General features: G+C 38.4%; 1 protein-coding gene across 1 annotated transcript in view; it reads left to right on the top strand.

Moving 5' to 3' along the window:
• The window catches only part of LOC150085739 (kinesin-like protein KIF20A), a 1,052,004-nt gene that overhangs the window by 478,792 nt on the left and 553,870 nt on the right, over window positions 1-19,342 (top strand). Inside the window, exon 12 of the mRNA XM_090374670.1 lies at window positions 3,609-3,753. Within this exon, the coding sequence (XP_090230796.1) occupies window positions 3,609-3,753 (145 nt within the window). The remainder of the gene's footprint in view (window positions 1-3,608; window positions 3,754-19,342) is intronic.

Here is a 19,342-nt window from a genome sequence, read left to right as displayed (position 1 = left end):
GTCCCAGTGCTAACACACTCCTTTGTGATAATCTTTTTGACTAATACCATGCTGGAGGATATCATGAGGAAAGATATGTCCTTGCGGAGGATGAGAAAGATGAGGACAGTGATGACCAAGTGCAGCCAACTGCACCCAAAGTGAGCTGTGCACCCAAAAGACTGACAGTAGCTCGGAAAGGAAGAGGAAGGGACTTTATTGCCCTATTTGAGCAACAGAAGACAGTGATATCTAATCTGAAGGATTACTTTCAGAAAAACATGGCACCACTCCTCTAAGCCATAAGGAAGGTAGACACGTGACTTACTCCACTCAATCTAATCAAGGAGACCGCTCCCACCCAGATGGAAGGAATGAAGCTAGGAAGTTGGGCAAAGAAGACTCTCTACAGTAGACACTACATGACCTCCATCAAGACGAAATAGATAAAATGGCTTTGAGTGTATGGTCCCTTTTGCAGGATGCTGTTTCCAGAGACATTAGGATTCATGTTTGTGATCCAAAACTAGGTATTCATCACCTGGAACTATAGAAAATTCATTGCAAAGGAGCTTGCAGAGTGAGATGACACATGTTGAATATGACACCTGGCCTCGGAAACAATCCAACACATCACCACAGGATGCAAAGTGATCATCCAGACAGAGTACACTCGTACACACTCCAGCTAGCCAGAATAATACATCAGAAGCTAGCGAGAAAATATCATTTGATCAAAGAAAGTGTACTGTATTACAAGTACAAATTGCAGACTGTACTGGGATTGCACCATAATAATGGACAAGACAAGTATACATAACAGACTGGACATAGTCGACAAGAAGGAAAAGGCTACCTATCTGATCGATATATAGCGGTGCCCATCACTGGTAATCTCCAGAAACCCACGAGGAAAAGATCAGGAAATACACAGTTCTAAGACAGGAGATCCAAGAGACGTAGCATATAGAATAATTGGAACGTAGAATAATTGGAATAATGATCATTCCAATTATTGTGTGAACCACCAGTATGGTGCCAATGTTCCTACACGATCCTAGCTGCAGTAGTTCTCCCTCATAATACTGGAACTCCAGAAAGCCGCATTCCGGAACACATGTAGGATACCGGAAAATTCCTCGACCAACACTAACATCAGACATAACAATCACCCTATTTTCCTTGCACCAGTACCCATAATGGAGTGGATTACCCAATAAGAGAGAAATGATAATAATAATAAAAAATTGGACATGAGGAGAAGGAAGGCAACATTACACCCCAACAAGAACAAGTTGTGAGACAACCTATGGAGCAGTGAAGTTAGCTGTAATGGCTGTGCTCCTGGACATAGATCTAGAATGGAAGAAAAACAAGAACATACATCAGATGATGAATGGGAGATTCAGGAGTAGGAAGTACAAGAGTTGATTGGGAAGTCCCAAAACTGTCGAACCCCAGGAATAGATAACGTGGTACTAGTTCAACTGCACACACACACACACACACATGGAGCAGTTCACCCAGATAATTAGGCATCCTGACTCAACCCCAGCGTCTCTGACTCAAGGAATCACCGACCTAAAGGCTAAGAGCAAAGACACAACAAACTTGGCAAAGTACAGACCAATCACCTGACTGACTGTATGACTAAGAAGATATCAGACCACTTGGAGAGCCAGAACATCATGGGTTAGCAGTGAAAAGACTGTAAGCAGATGAGAAAAGGATTCAAGGAGCAATTGACAATTTACATTGCAGATATGTTGCAAGCCTACAAGAAGCACCCCAACCTGTACACTGCCCTCATTGGCTACCACAAAGCCTTTGACTTTGTGCCCCATATCTGCCTGACGGAGACATTGAAGATCTACAAAGTGAACCCAACAATGACACATTTTCTAGATGCATCCATGGTAAAATGGAGGACCATCATCAAGGTTGAGAATATCATGACTAGACCAATACCCATCAGAAGAGTAATCCTCCATGAAGATGCCTCGAGCCCACTGTTTTTGATTGGCACTCAACCTACTGTCCACCATGCTCAATAACAACAATAACCTAAAAGAAACAAAGAAGAACCTATACACCCTCTCTCATCTGATATTCACGGATGATGTTAAAGTCTATGCTGCAACCAGGAATCAACTGCAATAGCTACTCCAGATGCAAAAACAATTCTGAGGGTAATCCAATGTTCTCTTTCCAGCATGGTGCAACAGAAGTGAACTGAGGTGAAGGATCCTTAGCAAATTATAGCCCCAAAGGGACCATTTGATAACATAGGAATGACTGCAAATAAAAGCTGAAAGGTAATGATTCACTGCTTAATCCAGCAAGGTATATATTTTTAAAAGATGCTATCTTTATAACAATATCTATCTTGAAATATATGCCATAAGAAAATAATGGGAAATGGTTGTGGGTGTTTGTATGATCTTACTGTTATTTCTTTGGATTCTGGCTGAATGAAAAAATCACATTGCAGGAAGTCCTTTATGTTGCTGATCCACAGGAAACAAGTAAATTCCTTCACAACACAACCTGCAGTAAGAAAATAACCTGGCCACACAAAAATAGTTAATTGTTCATCTTAGCCATTAAAAAGTTAACACTTGGTTGGCAATGCTTAGAGAGCCAGTACAGTTAAAATGCTTTAAATTCTACGAGAGAGAGAGAGAGAGAGAGAGAGAGAGAGAGAGAGAGAGAGAGAGAGAGAGAGAGAGAGAGAGAGATCGATCATCAGAAAGTTTAAAGATGGAGTGTTATATACACAGTTACCTCATTTACCAGTGAATATATCTGAGCTTACAAAGTGGAGGCTGTTAATTGTAACGATTGGTTTGCTAATGTCCAAGGTGTCTATCACTGCATCACCAGAGTCAGCAGTGACTTCAGTTTAAGTGATCTTTACTTTCCTTTCACCTACTCAAGAATAACAATGCCTATTTGACCAGGATGCTGATTTAATCACTCGCACCCTAGATTAGCCACTGTATTTTTCAAATTGACTGACTTGAGTATGCCAAATCTGCAAGCTGGAATACCTGCATGGGCTTTTGTATGCTATGACCCTTGTTTGTACCACATGGTAGAAACAAGGTACAAACATGGTACAAACAAGGCCCATAGTGACCCATGCCACATGGGTCACTATATGGGCCTTGATGACTTGGCCTGGACTCCAAGAGAACCATTGTCAGTTCCTAAGTTAGGTAGTAACTTGGTCTACCTAACTTAGGAACTTAGCATCTAATAATAGACTGGGAATATCAAATACATGTGTGATGAACTTTCTGCTGGTGTCAAGATTAAGGCCCTATGACTTTAATCTTCTCTTTGCTCTCCCCTGTAGTTCCCAGCCCAAAGGTTCCTCACATCTGATTTCCCCCCCCCCCCCCCGAACGGGTTCCTTCTACTTCCATTCACCTGAGCTCCCACCCTAATTCTTCTACTGTCTCCGTAATCCTTTCTCTCTTTTTATTTTTCTCCTTTTTTATTTTCTTCTTTATATATATATATATATATAAATGAAACACATTTTCAAAGTTTGTCTAATAAAGAAGTTAATTGCTACTGATTATTATTGGCCTTTTCTATGACCAAAGAATGCTGTTTAATTTCAGGAAACATATGAAAAGAATTGAAGAAAATGCAGAGAAGCTCATGGAAAAAAGGCTTCAGATTATAGAGAAAGCAATACCAAAAAAACGACAACGATCTTTAAGTCCTGTTGTGGTAGAAAATTATGAAGATGTTGGTGGAAACAAGGTGATTTATATAAATATGAATTAAAGAGAATGGAATAATTTGTTCATAAATAAATATTAGATATTCCATGATAACTAATAGATATAACTCCTTACTTATTAATCATACTAAACTCCTGATTACATTTTTTGATCTGATAAAACTGTTAATTGAAGCCAATTATATCACCTTCCAAGGTAAAGTTTTCAAACAGTTTTATGGTCTACCCATGGGGTTAAATCTAAGTGGTTTACTAGCAGAAATATACCTTACCACTATTGAAATAATACGTTTAACGCCCTTTCTTCCGCATGTCATGTACTATGGTAGATATCTTGATGATATACTTTGCATCACAGATGCAGGGCACCATACAAGACGTTCTACAGAACTTTAATAATATTCATGCAAGATTAAACTTTATACAGCAGGCCCCCGTTATAACGCGGTTCGCTTTACGCTGATTCACTATAACGCCGTTCTTATATTATAACCCGTATCTGACTATAACGCTGTGACAGATCACTATAACGCTCTTTTACAGATTGCATTTTTGACATATTTAACGAAATCGTTTCATTTGATGGAGTCGATAGCTTGAAAATGAATAGCAAAACAGCATTAAAACGTTTCCCATGCTCAGTGAAATTTTCTCGCACGCTAATTTAATTGCAGTACAGTGACTTGTTAGGTAGTTCCGAGATCAACATTTTAAAAAATGATCAAATATATTGCTTGTAATATTTGCGTTATATGCATTTATCCGAAGTCTAGTCATCACTCAGTACCGTATTAGACATCGTGCGTAACGGAAAGTTTACTTGAACATTGTATCATAATTAATTCAACCAGCGCAGTTATATTTTCGAAGAGCTAATAATGACCGATAGGAATGAAAAAGCAACAACGTCTGGGCGCAGTACGAAGACTATAAATGTAATAAAAAGACTGAATTTGAAAATTAAACTAGACGTTTTGAAGCGAATCGATTCCGGTCAACGACAAGCGGATGTGCGCCATAATTTAGGACTTGCAATTTTAACTGTAAGAACAATTATAAAAAAATACAGAATTTATTTTAGCAGCGGGAAAGATAGCTGTTCCACTGCAAGCAACTAGGACGGCTATTAGGATTGAAATGGAAGGACTTTAATTTTATAGATGATAATATTCCAATGCAGAATTCAGTTAAGTTAAATATTAAAAAAAAAAAAAAAAAAAAAAAGAGAGAGAAAGAAAGAGATTAGCCAATATGATGATCTGAAGAAAACTCGCCTAAAAAAAAAAAAAAAAAAATGTGGAACCATTTAAAACTGGTAAGGGTTGATAGAATAGATTTAAAATTCAGGGAAAAGCCGCTAGTGCAGATCAAGGAGCCGAAACTTTCAAAAAAGAACATGTTAAAATTATTGAAGAGGGGTATTATGTGTTATACTTCTCAACAAGTTTTTAACATAGATGAAGCAGGACTTTTGTGGAAACGAATGCCTAAAAGAAGTTTCATCTTGAAAGAAGAAAAAACAAGTTTCAAAGGGGCGAAGGATCAGTTAACTTTATTGTTGGGTGGTAACGCTGCAGGCCATTTAAAATTAATACCCCTTTTAGTTTATTTGGAAGAGGGCCAAAGTTCAACTCAAAATCCACATATTTTTCATGATTAAATTCATCCATTAAATTAAATCAATTAAATTCATGATTTTAATTGGAATTTTAAGTTTAATTTTGATACGTAAGTAGTTACCACATAATTATATACGTATGTAATGCAGAATATTTTATGTGTACAAATATTTGAATATTACATATTTTGACCGACATTTGTGCATCTTTTCATTACCGTTTATTATTGATTAGGAAATATCCTATGGCACCGACCGCAGCTCACAAATACATATGTTACCTTATGGCAAAGCGGCGCTCACTTAGCACGCGTTCACTTAGCGCTCTGTTTTTCCGGAACGAATGATCAGCGTTAAGCGGGGGTCACCTGTACTAGAATCTGAAAATACTGAAACAAAATCGTTACATTTTTAAAATATCACCCTCGCATGGGTTATAAACAAAATTCAATTTACCATTTACAGAAAAGCCACCAACACTGGAATTCTTCTTCATTACAATAGCTACCACACTTATAAAAGATCCATTATCCTAAACCAATTTCTCAATGCCTACATATACTCAACATCTGAATCAGCCCTAAACACAAATACAAACACTAAAAAACAAATTTGAAAATAGAAGGCCCCCCCCCCCTTTATTATAAACGAAATAAGGTTACAAGCAAAAAATAGATTGCATAATACCACCTTCAGTTATCAACAATAATAGCTTTAAAAAATATTTTATTGGTTTACCGTATATTGAACAATGGTTCAAACAACTAAATTGTATTTTCAAAGACACAATTCAAAATCATAGCCAAATCCACCATGAAACTACATGCTGCACTTAAAAACCATGAAATCCAGTCCTCTTCCACATTCCAATTAAATGATTTAGTCTACAATGTATCTTGCAAGGATTGCAACTCCTCATGCTAAGGATCTACTCGCGATACACTCAATACGAGAAAGAAAGAACATTCAATGTCCGTTCTTTCATCCTGCTCCTCAGCTTCGGAACTTGAATTCCATGCTATCAGTGAAGGCCACATCTTTCTATTCAATGAAGCAAAAATTCTCAGCATTCAACATTAATAGATTACACTAAATCATTAATTTCGGAGACACTTGGAATTAAATTATATCAAAATTCAGTCATGTACCCCTACCATCTCAGATTCATGGTCCTTCACGCACATGCGTGCAACTAATCTCCCCTTGGTTTCACTTTCCTGTGATCATGACCCTAGTCAGAAAGCCTCGTCTGATTCAGGAAAGTAACAAAATTCTTTAGTTTATTAATGTTTCAGAGGATTCTCAATGTTTTTTATGTTTTAATATTTGGTTTCAAAGTGTTACAAGTATGGATTCATTATTTAATTGGTTTAAAAGCATTTAAATTTTTTAATGTACAGACGTATTGTATTCTCTTGCTCAAAGATTAGGGTTGGTGATTCGATGTATTTTGGGGTTTGGTTTGGGGTCTGCAGGCCTCCGATTCTGTGGTGCATTGGATCATTGATTTTGCCTACAAGGGTGTGGAATACATGTAAACTATTTGTGTAGTTGATTCAACATTGGAGAGTGTCAGCACTAAAGTGTTCTACAAGACATCATAGAGGTAATTCCTTCTTTTCTTAAATAATTGCACGATAAGATAAAACATATACAAAGTTTTTGAGTTTAATTAAGTGAATTCGTCAAATTTACTAAATTAACAACAAATTTTGTGAACATGTTACTCGTTCTGAAAAATTTCAGAGTTATAAACATTTAAAGTTACATGTTTTTGAAAAAGGAGGTAAATTAAGTCTTCACTGTTTGCTTTGAATAAACATGCAAAGTTTTGAAAATTTCAGCAGTAGATGTGAAGTGGTGAGTTTCTGAGGCACTGTGAAAAGAATTTAGCTATTGGATCTTGTAGGGTTAAGCAGTTGATGCAGTTTGTATTCTTGATAAGAACCAGGTCAAGGATATTAGAGAACACTTGTACTACCTCTGACTGGAATAAATAGCAATCATTCAGATTGTTCAAAGAACTGTTTCCACTTGAAGTATTACTAGTCCATGATTTCTAATGCATAAATGGTAAGTTGAAATGGCTCATAATGGGAATTTTCCCATTCAAACTTTTTAAAGATGTTATTTTTCATTCTCAGAATTATTTGTTTATAACATGCCCACTTTCATCTTCCTTTTGCTATAAATCATCTCACACAGTCATCTCTATTTGTGCAACCACCTCAACTTTATTTGACTCTGGGTACACACTGATTTTAGAGAAATATATATAAGAATCATTACTGTCTCATCCTCTCATTCTTCCTTTTCTTTCCTAATAGAGCTAGGTTCCACATAATGAAATTTATTGCCTGTTTTTGGATGATGCTGTGTCTCTATTGGTCTTATATTAGCATTTGGTAACCTAATCAAAAACCCAAATTCATGTCAATTTATTTACAATTAAAATATTCCTGTCATTAATATATATATACAAATTAACTTGTTTTATGACATTTTACGTCTGTGAGGCATACTTGTGCTTTTCTTTAGTGATGCTTTAGATTAGTATCACTAAGGTCTAGTGCTCAGAGCCTAGATTCCAGGCTGCCACCATAGGAATCCAGTGTGCTTGCCGTGCATTGTGATTCGTAGAAACTTTGAAAGGGAGGCCTTATGTTTGAAGGCTCTGCTTCATCACACCATTTTGGGCCCTGCTTCTACAGGGTGGTTGGTTCTGGGATGGCATGCATAAGATTAATTGGCTATTGGGTTTTGATTGTGAGCATCGTGAATGCGAGTGACACTTGTCTACTCTGATGGTCCAAGGGACAAGATTCAGGCTGGCAGCAGTGTGGGAATTCTTCTCTCAAGTACAATTATTGCTTTTAGGGTTATGGCCATTCTCTTGGGCTCTGTGTTGGGTGAGAAGTCCAGGTGCTGAACCAAAATTTGGTCCTTAGGCTGCCACAGACATTCCCTCAGGTATGCCAGGCTTAGGTTTGCTGTCTTAAATGTTGAGGGAACTGACATTTGGGTGGCACTTAAGTCAAGTGGACCTAATTTTGGTGATGTCTGATCTGTAATGGCCAGATCATCTCCTTGCACCTTAAGGATGGTGCGACTGTTAGTAACACTGGTTATAACCCCCATATGCAAATCCTGAAATAAGCACCTAGCATACTGGAGGTGACCACCTTGGTGCAAACGAATGTAAACAGGAGTCTATGGTGCCCAAACCACACGGAGGAATGCCACCCCCTCTTATGTTTCTTGGCAGTACTAGGTGGTAGATGACTCTCATCAGCTGGTGCAATACCACCACTTTGCTTATTGGAAGCTTGAAGTGGTGGAACCCATGTGTAGATTCCAGTGCAAAGCTCCAGGAGTCACCCATCTCTTCCATCATGCAGTATGATTGATGTCTTATGACGTTATGATGGATGTCATGGCAAGATCTAATGTTCTTTATATTTCAAGGGTACACTCTAAAACGGTGTATGCACACTGGCTGCTAGATATTCCACTAGGAAAAACCTATTGGTAACTCTCTAGGAGGCTTCCGGATCTGCTAGTGTATAATATTCTTCGCCTATTCTGCCAGATAGTGACTGGAGGGTGTCCAAGTCAATATATATATATGGTCTCAGTTCCAATCTCAATGATGTCCGTTTCCACTTTCAGTCTGCCAAACCCCATGTATACTTTTTCTGACAGAATCCGTGTTATAGTTTGATTCAACTACTGATCATAACAGTTGTCTGAATTATTCACAGTGCGATTCTTTTCAATTCAAAGGTGGTACTAGTGCTAATTTCCATTCTGATATTCCTTACTAATTTAAATTTTCTCTTTTTGATCTTCTCTAGCATATTCTATCAAATTCAGCTGTTGCCTCTATTGTTCTCCCAACTCCGCTTGGAAATCTTTTGACTTTCTCTAGTCCTAATTTTCTAATAGTGAGGTAAATTTTATTGGCAATTTTAATGTTCACAACTGCAGCTGGTTTCTGTTTTCTAGTCTCACGCACTCAGCTTGTCAAGGTACTGAGACTTTTGCAATTACTGTTGACCTTGCACTGATTGTTCATTTACATACCAGGCGCCTCTCCGTAGCCAGGTGGGAAGGAGCAGCAGTGCATAGCACACGCTTCTTGATTAGACCGGGGTTCGAGCCCGTCGCCACCAAATATGGAGGATGCGGAAAGGTCAGGAAATGACCACCGCATATCCCGGAGCAATATGGCCTTAGTTGCTAATGCTCCTAAAAACCAAACAACAACAAACAAATCATTTACATACCAGAATATCTGACTCCTAACCACGCAGCTTACATGCTTGATTTTTTTTCTCACACAATTCTAAGTGCACAGTCGAGGTGAGTGGTCCTCTAGGTAGCTCAGATCACAACTTGTCAATGGTCTCTTCTTCAATGGAGCCCTTTTCTTGTGACCATTCTCAACTTTGTGTTGTACAAGAATACAAAATGGAATAATCTGGGAGATTTCTTTTGTTCTTTTCCTTTGTCAGATTACTGTTTCACATCTGATGTTAATGTTTGCCTAAATTGTGTCAGTGAAATTATTATTGTAGAGATGAAAGCCTTTATTCCACATTCAACCGTAAAGTCTCATCCTCTATTTAAACCTTTGTTTTCCAATAAATGTGCTAAGGCTATTCAAGATAAGAATGTTGCATATTGGCATCAGCTTGTATCTAAATCTCCAGGTTAATTTTCTGCCTACACCAAAGCTCGCAAAAAATTGTGAAGCAGTTATTAATCAGTCCAATCTAGATTTCTAACAGGCTAAGAATAGAAAACTTGCTTCTTGTAAAACTTGCTTCTTTTCCTCTCTATGTTAATGACCTTCCATTGATTAGAAATCCTACCAATAGTTTTTGCTGATGGTAGCACATTGCATGAAACTTTGCTCTGCACAAACAGCTTCAACTTCTCAAATATACAGCTGGGGGCAAATATATCTTAGTTGATTTCAATTCTTCGAAAACTTGGTCCAGTCTTGTATCTTGCAAAGAGTATTGTTTTGCTCATATACTCATGCTTAATCACACTACACTTTCTAGACAAGATCACAACTCTGTCCGGAATTACTTTGACTTAATTTCTCTCTTGGCATAAAAAAAAAAAACTGAGTTTTCTCTTTCACTCTTGGCATTAATTTTCTTTCCAACAGCTGTTCACACTTTATAAATCACAAATCCACCATACAATGGAATCTTGTTCTTATATCTGGGGCGATGCCCCCAAAACCTCTCCAGCTTCTACATTCCATTCAAAAGAGGGTGGTTAGGTTAATTTATTTCCCCTGTCTAATGAAGTCTCTTCACCATCTGTCTCATAGACATTCTGTTTCTAGGGCATGCCTTTTCTGTAGATACTTCCATGGGCACTGTTCTTCTGATTGTCTTCTATAATTCCTGCTATCTCTTCATGTGCTTCCACCATTCAACATCCTGTTATTGTCCAACTTCAAACTCGTGGAACTAACTTTTCTTCTTCCTTATTCAATCATTCAACTTCCGTTTTCTGGAACAACCTTCCTTCATAAGTATTTTCTGAAAATTACAATCTACAGAAATTTAAGTCTAATGTCAACAAGTGTCTCCTTTCATCTTCTCAACTTTCAGCCCATGCACAGTACTAAGTACTATAGGTTCTAATGTTTCTCATGTTTGGGGTTTCATAAAAAAAAATAGGACCAGGGTATGTCTGCCAGGGGCAAAAGTTGATGACGTTGTAGAGCGGATATCATCTTTTAAGGGCACAAAAGGTGATATAGTTGTACACGTTGGCACTAATGACATTAAGAGTAGGAGACCGGCGGAATTACTTGACAAGTACAGGTCACTGATGAAAAAAAGCCGTGAATTAGGGTTGAAATTGAAAGTGTCTGCAATTCTGCCCAGACACGATAGGAGGGAGTATATGATGAGAGCCCTGTCAATCAATTCGGCCCTGGAAAGATTGTGCAGGGCTCAAGGGGTAGAATTTTTTTCAGCCTGGTCTGTACTTGTTAACAGGAGAGACTGCTTCTACAGGGATGGGATACACTTAAATAGAAAGGGTGCAAGAATGTTTGCTGATGCTATCGAGGCAATGTTAGGTGGGTCGGAAAACTGCTAGATTGGGGGGATACAAGGACTAATAGATTAACAGTAGCCACTGGCAGAGGTGAAAGTGATTCTTGCACTGCTTCTATTGGAATGAGCCGCAGCCTGGAAAATAAGATGCAGGATATTTCAGAGACTGCTGGGAATCATTGGGGTACAAGTAAACACATGGGTTGTGTTAGGGTAGCTAAGAAAAAGAACAGGTGCATGTATACTTGTGTGTACACCAATGCTAGGAGTTTAGTAAATAAATTTGATGAATTTGAGGTATTGCTCAAAACATCAAAGGCAGATATTGTGGGGATTTCAGAGACGTGGTGTCACACAGATATAAGAAATGCAGAACTGGAATTTGGGGAGTACAATGTGTACAGAAAGGATAGACAGGATAGGAAGGGAGGAGGGGTTATGCTATTAATTAAGAAACACATAAAATCCAAGGAAGTGAAGCCAGTCGACATCGCTGGACAGTGCAGTGTCGAGTCAGTTTGGTGTGACATAAGCATTGGGAGATCAAAATTGAGAGTAGGAGTGTGCTATAGGCCTAATGACTCTGATGAGTATAATAAGAAACTGATCGGAGAAATAGAGTGGGCCAGTAAATCAGAGAGTCTTATAATGGGGGATTTTAATTTCCCAGATATTGACTGGAATTTGGGGGCTGGTCACTCACACAGTAGCAAGGCTTTTGTGGATTTATTGGATGATTGTTTTCTACATCAGCATGTTCGGGAGGCAACTAGAGGGAGTAATACTCTTGATTTGATTATCAGTAGTGATTCTTCATGCATTAAGAATCTGCAGATAAATGAACCACTTGGTGGCAGTGATCACAGTGTGCTGAAGTGGGAGTTACTCAAAGAGGTAACTACCATTAGGGGTAAAGGGAAGGGGTATTGCTTTCGTAAAGGTGACTACAATGGACTGAGACAGTATTTAAATTCTATACAGTGGGATCAACTGATGATATTGCCAACAGCAAATTCAAAATGGGAAGCATTCAAAGAACATATCGTGGAAGCTACTAGGCTTTACATACCAACTAAGAAATATTGTTCAAGGTTTAGGCCTAAATGGTTGTCAGATGAACTAATGAGGCATATGGCAGAGAAGAAAAATGCATGGGATACATACAAATTAACACGTGACACGGATGCCTATGATAGATACAAGTTGATCTGTAACCAAGTTACAAAGGAGGTTAGGCAGGCGAAGGCAGATTACGAGAGATCCTTGGCAAGGGATGCGAAGAAAAACAGCAAAGAGTTCTTTACTTATGTAAACTCTAGAAGGAAGGGGATGAATCAGATTGGTCCACTTGAGATCGATGGGTCAACTGTTGATGACCCTGCTCGGGTAGCTAACAAACTAAATGAATATTTTGCATCGACATTCACACATGAGGAGTTATTCAGCGAGGGGAATGCCAGAGGTGTATTCAACTCTAGTAGTAAGCTAGAGAATCTTGTAATAACTGAGAGCAAAGTGGAGGAGAAATTGTTGAAGATAAACACAAGAAAGGCACCTGGGATGGATGGGATCTATCCAGTTATATTAAAGGAGGCAGCAAAGGAGGTAAGCAAACCCTTAGCCATAATTATGAGAGCTTCCTTGGACTCAGGGGAGGTACCCATTGACTGGAGATGTGCAAATGTGACCCCAATTCACAAAGGGGGATCAAAGGCTGACACAAGTAATTGTAGACCTGTGAGTTTAACTTCTGTTCCCGGAAAATTAATGGAGGCACTGGTGAAAGAAGCACTGCAGGATCATCTAGACAAGACTTCAGTTATAGCTAGGACACAGCATGGTTTTGTTAAGGGGAAGTCTTGCCTGACCAATTTGATTGGATACTATGATGCAGTCACAAAAGAACTGGATGCAGGGAATAACTTTGATATTATATACTTGGATCTTAGAAAGGCTTTTGATACTGTTGCACATGGAAGACTGCTGCACAAATTGGAGCAGTGTGGCATTGGAGGCAAGTTGCTGCTATGGATAAAGGGGTGGTTGAGGGGGAGAAGACAGAGTGGTAATCAATGGACACTGCTCATCGTGGACTAATGTTATTAGTGGAGTCCCTCAGGGTTCAGTATTGGGGCCTTTATTGTTTTCTGTATTTATAAATGATATTGATGATGGTATATCAGGCTTAATGTCCAAGTTTGCAGACGATACGAAGGTTGGCAGGGTTGTCAAGGACACTACTGACACTATGCTGCTGCAACAGGATTTGGAAAGGTTGAGCAGATGGGCTTCGAGGTGGCAAATGAAGTTTAACATTGACAAATGTAAAGTACTACATATGGGAAACAGCAACCCCAGAGCAACGTATCAACTCTGTGGTACTACACTGACAGTGGTAGAGAATGAAAGGGACCTGGGGGTGGTGGTGCAGGCAGATATGAAGTTCTCTGAGCAGTGCAGACGAGCTGCAAGAGTAGCTCATGGTGTATTGTCAATGATATATAGGAATTTTTCTAGCAGGGATAAGGAGGTGATTATTCCCTTGTATAAGGCAATGGTCAGGCCACACCTAGAGTACTGTATACAGGCCTGGAGGCCTCATTTCAGGAAGGATGTAGAGCTGCTGGAACGAGTACAGAGAAGGGCAACTAGATTGGTGAATGGGACAAAGGGGTTCTCTTACGAAGAAAGGCTTAAGTTTTGCAAATTACAGTGTCTGGAAACTAGGCACCAGCGGGGTGATCTGATAGAGGTGTACAAAGCCTTGAATGGTTTGAGCATGCTCAATGCTGATGGGATTCTTCCTCTAGCTCAGAAAAATCACCTGAGAGGGCATAAATTCAAATTGAGGAAAGACAGATGTAGGATAGATGTGCGGAAATTTGCCTTTAGCCAGCGGGTGGTTGGTGGGTGGAACAGACTTCCATCCCTTGTCGTGGAAGTTGATAGCCTAAATAAGTTTAAGGCTCAGCTGGACAGGTATTTCGAACGAACAGAGGGGTGAAGTGGAAGTGGTTATTTTTATTTATTTATGTTACTTTTTTTTTTTTTTTTTTTGGCTGATGCTGCATAAGCTTGCTTTCTTGCATCAAATGCCTCTACTAATGCTAATGCTAATGCTAATGCTAATCACAGCTAATGGAGAAAGCAAATGAATATAAAATATATATATCTATCTATATATATATATATATACATACATACAGGGTGATTCACTACCAGTGCGACAAACCTGCAGGAGGTGTAGGGGGCACAAAGACGAATTGGGATCACATAGCATTGCAGGGTCCGAAATGCCTTCGTCATGCGGTAGAGGATGTTGAACGGGAGGTGGGGTGAACAGTGATCCCGCTGGAAGTCAGCATTTGCGAAATGGTTCCCGAGGCAGTAGAATGGATGAGTGTTAAAACATTGAACTGGCCGACATGCACCTCGCGTATGGAGCTGCGGACTGTAATGGGTGCGCCGCTCTGCTCTTGTACCAGCAACGTTTCCTGCACAGGCGTGCTCCTCATCATACGATTTTTGCACTGTTGCACAGAAGGTTACGCGAGACTGGTTGTTTCATGAGAAGTACCATGAATCGAGAGCGAACGACGAGGAGGCCAGATAATTAGGAGAATGTCCTACGTCTTGCAGAAGGCAATCCGAGTACGAGTACTCGAGCGATAGGCCAACGATTGGGTATTTTCCGATCCACTGTATGGAGGATACTGTCAACAAACTAAATGAGTTCATACCATCTGCATCGTGTCCAATCACTGGAGCCTGCATATTATCCACTCCAGAGGACTTTTGCTACTTGGTTTCTTCAACAGAAATGGTTAGCAAATGCTGACTTCCAGCGCGATCACTGTTCACGCGCCCTCCCTTCAACGTCCTCTACCGCATGACGAAGGCATTTCGGACCCTGCAATGCTATGTGATTCCGATTTGTCTTTGTGCCCCCTACACCTCCTGCAAGTTTGTCACACTGGTAGTGAATCACCCTGTATATATATGTATATATATATATGTATATATATATGTATATATATATGTATATATATATGTATATATATATATGTATATATATATATGTGTATATATATATGTATAATATATATTATGTAGTAAGTGTGAAGAAAAAGATTTTTGTTGAAACCTATTGAATTTACAGTATAAACCAGAAGTAAACTCTACTAAATGTTTAAGGAATGTAGCGATATGTGGTAGGATGAAGGGGCCATGTAAGATATGAAAAAGAAAGAGACAGATAGTTGGCAAGAAATTAAAAATAAGAAATGAAACGGCAACCAAAATAAGATTACATTGCAGTGTTTTTCACAATTTCAGTGTCTTCATCAGAGGCCATCCACCGAAATTATGAGAAAGATGGCAGTGTTCTTGCTTCTGTTTCCGACGTGTGCTGTAGACACGTGTTAAGAATGAAATTGGAAAATTTGAAATTTTGTGGCAAGAATAAGGTCTAATAAATTGTGCCAATAAATGGAATTATATTACGTAACACATACAGATCATGAATCTTTTCTTCTTTTTCTTTATTTTCCTCACACCATTTTTTAATGCTAGGAACTGCTAGGGTACATACACACAAATATTCTGGCATGCCACCATCCTGGTCATTTTGTCAGTTTCAGTCTTACAAAGTAATGATAAGTTCCTTTCTTCTTGCCTATTCCAATATCATTAGCTTAGTTTTTTCAATTCTTTTTACTTGCTTCTGTAACGTCATCCATGATCTGTATGCCCTGTGTAATATAATTACATTTATTGGTGCAATTTATTAGACCTTATTCTTGTGGCAAAATTTAAAAATTTCACATTTCGTTCTTAACATGTGTCTAAAGAACACGTGTACTCTCAATGCATCCTCGCATACAGAACATGTCGGAAACAGAAACAAGAACATTGCCATCTTTCTCATAATTTCGGTGGATAGCCTCTGATGAAGACACTGAAATTGTGAAAAACACTGCAATGTAATCTTATTTTGGTCGCCTTTTCATTAATTATTTTTAATTTTTTTCCAACTATCTGTCTCTCTCTTTTTCATATCTTACCTGGTCACCTCATCCTACCATATATTGCTACATTCCTTATCTATTTAGTCGAGTTCACTTCTGGTGTATATCGTAGATTCAATAGGTTCAAACAAAAATCTTCACTCTTTCTACACGCGCGCAAGCACACACACACACCTGTTGTTTCATGGAAGTTCGTTATCCACATTTTTGAAGTGCGTTATCCAAATTTTTGAAGTGCGTTATCCACATTTTTCAGTAAATTTTCCTTATCTCTGTTTACATGGTCACAGTACCATGATATCTGAATGACACTGAAATTTTGGACAGTTACAAAAAAAAAGAGAAAAATATCAAATTTAAGAACTAGTGACAATACCAATGATGAGAGAAGGAAAACGAGGACAATGAAGGTATTAAACATTCTAAACATGAATTGTTGGCATTTGGTGAAACTAAAGTTATAAAATTACAGTTAAATGAAAGAGATACAATTCGTGGATTTCGGTAATACCTAATTGAAAAGTTGGTTTTGAAAGGATTGAAGCATTTGATGGACGCTCTGAGTACGATACCAATTTCATTGAGTGAATGTGAACGAGGATCTTCACAAATGAATCTGTTCGTCAGCCCAATCAGAGCTTCTTTGATGACAATATGTTTCTTCACTACTGTTTCTTAAAATTGTAGGCTCACTGCTGACCCGCTTTGATCCAGCAAAATATGTCGATTCGTGGCTGCTTCAGAAACGTCATTCAGCAACCGACACACAAAGAAGAAGAAAAGAAGTTGGCATAGAGAACTTAATAAAAAAATTTGGAATATTTTATAAAAACTTTATTATGAAATTATTTTTACTTATTTATTTTTACTTATTATTTTTAGGGTCCGTAGTCTAACGAAAAACCCTTGTGTCACTCGGTTGTCTGTCTGTCTGTCCATCCATCTATCTGTCACAGCATTGTATCTCTGGAACCACTCAACCTATTAACTTGAAATTTTGCATGCGTTTGTACATCATGTGGGCCAACATAACATCATATTGATCGTTGTTAACAAAAATTTCTCTGAGAAATTACGGTAAAATGTGTGGGGCATGAAATGTCGACAACCTATAGCTTATTATACACCGTTAGAAAGAGCTCATTTAGTAGGTTTAAAATAAAATTTTTAAATATATTTTTTAAATTAAAAATGGCGGCACCAGACAGAGAAATTTCAGTAATTTTCTTTCCCCCCCCCCCTCTATTTCCATTGCTAATGGAGCTAAAAATTAAAAAATCACATTAGCTATGCGTTATTCAATGCTTATCAAGGGTTGAATTCCGATTGAAATCTATCATTTACTTTTTGTGTTAAAATTAAAAGAAAAAACAATTTTTATTGCACTTCGATTATTTGTACTAAGTAACTCTCCTTTTGGTGGCAAAAAGATTGCTAAATAGTTAGTTAATAATTCTATATAGTTCATTTATAAATATTGTGATGAGAAGTATTTTTTAACAGTTTTCATAACTGGAGTTGTCCCGGCAAGGAGGTACCCAAAGAGCCAGTGTTGAGGTGGCAGTAGTGGGGAGGCACCTGTGCGGAGTCTTGCATGGCCCTCACCTGCCAGTTGTTTTTCCCCAAGTTTAATCGCTTCTCCAGAAAGAAGTCGGAGTCGCTTCTACCACCCTTGTCATTCACAACAACTGGAAAGACTCAAATAGACAACGTTTTCGTTAGTTCCTGAGTTTCAGGCCAAGATGCGGTACTAGAAACTTTTTTCAGTTGCCATAAAGCTCTCTATTTGAGATACTTCACTAACGGCCATTTGTGACTACGGACCCTTCATCCTGAGTGCCCGGCACTCAGTAGTTGACCGATTTATTTACTTATTTTTTATATACTTGAACTGTGCTAATATACTAAATTTGCTGTTCTTATTCCAAAAACATTACTACTAAAGTAACAATTCCAAAAACATTACTACTAAAGTTCAGGGGGAAAAAAAATTAGAGTACTTTTCATATCCTTTTAATTATTTCAATTTTTCCTGATAGCAAAGAATGAGTACCGGCACCTATTTTTTTTTCAAAAAAAGCACTGTGTATATATGTATATATACCCAGGCAGCCCTCGATTTACGTCGTGGTTTAGGTTCCTGTGGGGACAGGCACTGTCCCCACAGGAACCCTTTATATCCATTTATATCCATTTATGGAACCCTTTATATCCATTATATTGGAAATAAAGACTATTGACTCCATTAGTCAATTGGAAATCACAGGGTTAGGTTCCGGGCACCATAAATTTTATCTATCACTTTGCATCAATTGTTTTATTTCATTAGCATTCTTCATCATCATCATCATCAGCCATTTTCAATCCACTGCAGGATGAAGGCCTCTCCAGCAACTTTCCAGTTCCTTCTGTTTTGAGCACTGGCCATCCATTTACTACTCAAAAACTCATGAATTTCATCTATCCATCTCCGCCTTTGTCTTCCAGGTTTTCTTCTAGCCCCTCTTGGGTACCATTCTGTTATTTTCTTAGTCCATCTGTCATCATGTCTTCGAGCTATGTGTCCTGCCCAAGACCATTTTAGTTCTTTAGTTTTGATAAGAATGTCCTTTACTTGAGTTTGCTGCCTAATCCATGTGTTTCTCTTCTTATCTAACAGTCTGATTCCCAATATAATTCGCTCCATTCTTCGCTGTGTAGTTCTTAGCTTCTCTTCCATTCTTTTGGTGAGTGCCCAAGTTTCACTTCCATAAGTCATGGTGGGGAGTATACATTGATTCATTATTTTACGTTTCAGACAAACTGGGATATTGCTCTTCAGTATGTGGCTATATTTCCTGAATGCTATCCATCCAAAATGTATTCTTCTCTTGACTTC

Source organism: Mastigoproctus giganteus, chromosome 5, assembly GCF_048544385.1.
Source record: "Mastigoproctus giganteus isolate SK-2022 chromosome 5, ASM4854438v1, whole genome shotgun sequence".
NCBI lineage: Eukaryota > Metazoa > Arthropoda > Arachnida > Uropygi > Thelyphonidae > Mastigoproctus > Mastigoproctus giganteus.
The sequence above is the reverse complement of the archived record's forward strand: the minus strand, read 5'-3'. Positions and strand labels throughout refer to the sequence as shown.